The sequence below is a fragment of the Ipomoea nil genome, unplaced genomic scaffold, assembly GCF_001879475.1.
Source record: "Ipomoea nil cultivar Tokyo-kokei standard unplaced genomic scaffold, Asagao_1.1 scaffold1339, whole genome shotgun sequence".
NCBI lineage: Eukaryota > Viridiplantae > Streptophyta > Magnoliopsida > Solanales > Convolvulaceae > Ipomoea > Ipomoea nil.
In genome coordinates this window covers 184,574-187,700 of record NW_017617767.1, presented here as the reverse complement: position 1 = coordinate 187,700, position 3,127 = coordinate 184,574, and the positions used below count along the sequence as shown (strand labels likewise).

Here is a 3,127-nt window from a genome sequence, read left to right as displayed (position 1 = left end):
TACCGTTGAGAGGCAACACAACAGGAACATCAACTATGGCTGGAGATCTACATGGCTACGCTTTCGCTATCATACGAGGTCAGGTTTCTCGTATACTATGGTTTATTATAGTTAGACTATTGTATATCTAACATGACTTCCAATAGTTTTTTTTTTTTTTTTAAATTGAATTGAATCAACATCCATATATGCATGAAACAATATTTGTTTCATGATAATACATTTATATTCTTTTTATATAATGCAATGTCTGCATTTCACAAGATCATAATAATCATGAAAGAAAATTGCCTTTAATATGGTTTTTCGCCCATATAGTTACCCGGAGGGTAATAGTTGCAGGAGACAAACATCCAACCAGTTTTGCACGTAACCCTAGCACAGCCAATACTCGTGCTACCGCCCCAAACCGCCTGCGTATAATGGTGGCACTTCATGCCGCCGATGCATGAATTCGATTTGTGGTCATAGTCCTTCTTCTCATCCATCCACGACTTCACGGCATCCGCCGGAGACAATTCGGCAGAGGCCAACGCAATGTTTTCCCCATACTCCTGGTTATGAGAGTGCTGCAGCGCACAGTCAGCAGACCTCTTGGCGGCATAGGATTCGGCGAAGTCTGCTACGGTGGAGTTCCAGTGAACAGGTGGAGAGCCAACAGTTTGTCAGGCCGCGTTATGTGCAGCAAAAAATCCTTTAACGCAATCAGAGTCACAGGCAGATTGTATGAAAGATGTTTGGGCAATGGCGGCAAAGGTAATTATGGCAATGGTGAGCTGCAGAAAAGAAAACTCCATTTCCTATTAATTGTGATTTGCTGCAATAAAAAAGGAAAAGTAAGAGGAAATGGAAAAAATGTGTCTCTATCTGCAGAGATGCGAGTTCCAATAGTTATTACTTTGCATTCATGTTATTTATTCAATTTATTTATATATACAAATTACCCTCAAGAAATCGAGGCCAAATTTTTTTTGTATACATTCATGTTGGTGTAAATTACTATTGGGTTGGGGCTTCCCTCCTATGTGGTAAATAGCTCATTTTGGACCAAGCCTATTCCATTGCAATATTTGTTAGCTTGATGGAAAAGTTTGCTGACAATTGTTTGGGTTGGAGAATGGGTTATTGGGTAGAAGTTGAAGGGTGGAAGTTAGAGTGAAGGAATTTGGGTGGAAGTTGGAGAGAAGAGTTTTTGGGTGGAAGTTGGAGATAAGAGTTTTTGGGTTGAAGTTGGAGAACAAAGTAGATGAGATAACTTCCCTGCACTTGTTTTCTTCCCTCCTTTCCCATGTCGGCAGTAAACATTATAAAAGGGGGATGAACTCATTTGTTTACTGCCATCACCACACACTTCCATAAACTTCTACATTACACATTTATTCCTTTTCTTTTCGGCACAAGCAGTAGGCATAGAGAGAAGAAAAAATATATTTTTCTTCTTCTTCCTTTTCACGGCCGTATGCAGCAGTTGAAGGAGCAACATCTATTTCTTCCACTTTTTGTGCTACTTTGTCGTGGGTTTGCCTAGCTTGTTTGGTGGCACGGTGGCGGCGTGTGTCGGCAGGTTTTGTTGCACGTCTGATGAATTTACCGTGAGTTTGCCGGAGATCTTTGGGGTACTTTTCTTCATCAAATATTTGTAGAAGCCAGTGTTTGTTCCAGGCATCATCGTTTTGGGTAAGCTCGCAATATTTGTATTCTATTCACCTTGTTCGTGGTGGTTGAATATTTTGAGTACGAGTTGGCATCCCTTTTTAGGCCTGTGAACGTGATAGATTGTATTTGGCCTAGTTGTTGTATTTGATGATTTTTAGGGTGTTTGGCTCGGGTGGTAGCCAGCAACTTTGTACCCAAGATTTGTTATAGTGGAATATTGTGTTGGTGGTGGTCCGTGGTTTTTCCCCGTGGTTTTGGGGTTTTCCACGTAAATCTTGTGTCCCTTGTGTCTGTTAATTATTTTGGCTGTTTTGTACCATCTCGTATTTGCGCTCTTGTCGGTCCTGTGATTTTATTTGTCACAGGTGGTGGGATTTTTCCCAACAAAGTGGTATCAGAGCCCTTGGTTGTTGATCAGGCACATTTGACATGGAGGCAAATACGATAAATATGGTGCGGTTGAACGGTAGAAATTTTCACATTTGGAAGGCCAAGATGAAGGATCTCCTGTTTCTGAAGAAGTTACATCTACCTGTGTTTGCAAGTGCAAAGCTAGCAAATATGTCAGACGAGGAGTGGGACTTTGATAACCAACAAGTTTGTGGTTATATTCGACAATGGGTCGCAGACAATGTTCTGAACCATGTTATTAATGAGACGAATGCCAGGAGCCTGTGGGATAAGCTTGAGACCCTGTATGCTTCCAAGACAGGCAATAACAAGCTGTTCTTGTTGAAGCAGTTGATGAATTTAAGATACAGGGAAGGTACGTTGATCAATGATCATGTTAATGATTTTCAGGGTGTTCTTGATCAGTTGTCAAGCATGGGCATCACATTTGAGGATGATGTACTTGGTCTTTGGTTACTTAACACTCTACCTGATTCTTGGGAAACATTTCGGGTTTCTTTGACCAATTTTGCTCCCAACGGCGTTGTGACCATGGAGTATGTCAAGAGTGGTATCTTGAATGAAAAAGCAAGAAGAAGATCTCAAGACACCTCCACTTCTCAGTCAGAGATTTTGGTTACAGAAGATATGGGGAGAAACAAGCAAAAGGGTCAGAAGGGTAGAGATGTTATATGTCATTATTGTGGCAGGAGAGGACATATCAAGAAACATTGCTTCAAGTTGAAAAGAGACAAGGAGCAAGATGATGATGATGCCACCGGAAACCAAGTTGCAATAGTTGGAGGAGATTTACTTTTCGTATGCGATGAGAATGCCAACAATGTTGCTTGCCATGAGACAACTTGGATTGTGGATTCAGGTGCAGCCTACCATGTTACACCAAGGAAGGAATTCTTTGCTTCATATACTCCAGGTGATTTTGGAGAGCTAAGAATGGGTGATGATGGTCAGGTGAAGGTGATTGGTACCGGTACAGTTTGTCTTGAGACCAGCAATGGCACAAAGCTGGTACTTAAAAATGTAAAGCATACACCGGGTATCAGACTGAATCTTATTTCTA

At 41.3% G+C, this 3,127-nt stretch overlaps 1 protein-coding gene across 1 annotated transcript; it reads right to left on the bottom strand.

Annotated features, from left to right (window-relative positions):
- Positions 1-251: 251 nt before the first annotated feature.
- On the bottom strand, positions 252-665 carry LOC109185661 (basic form of pathogenesis-related protein 1-like; the record flags this gene model as incomplete). Its single annotated transcript, XM_019335624.1, has 1 exon — positions 252-665. A coding segment is annotated over one exon (372 nt), but the record flags the coding sequence as incomplete, so codon positions are not given.
- Positions 666-3,127: the final 2,462 nt, after the last annotated feature.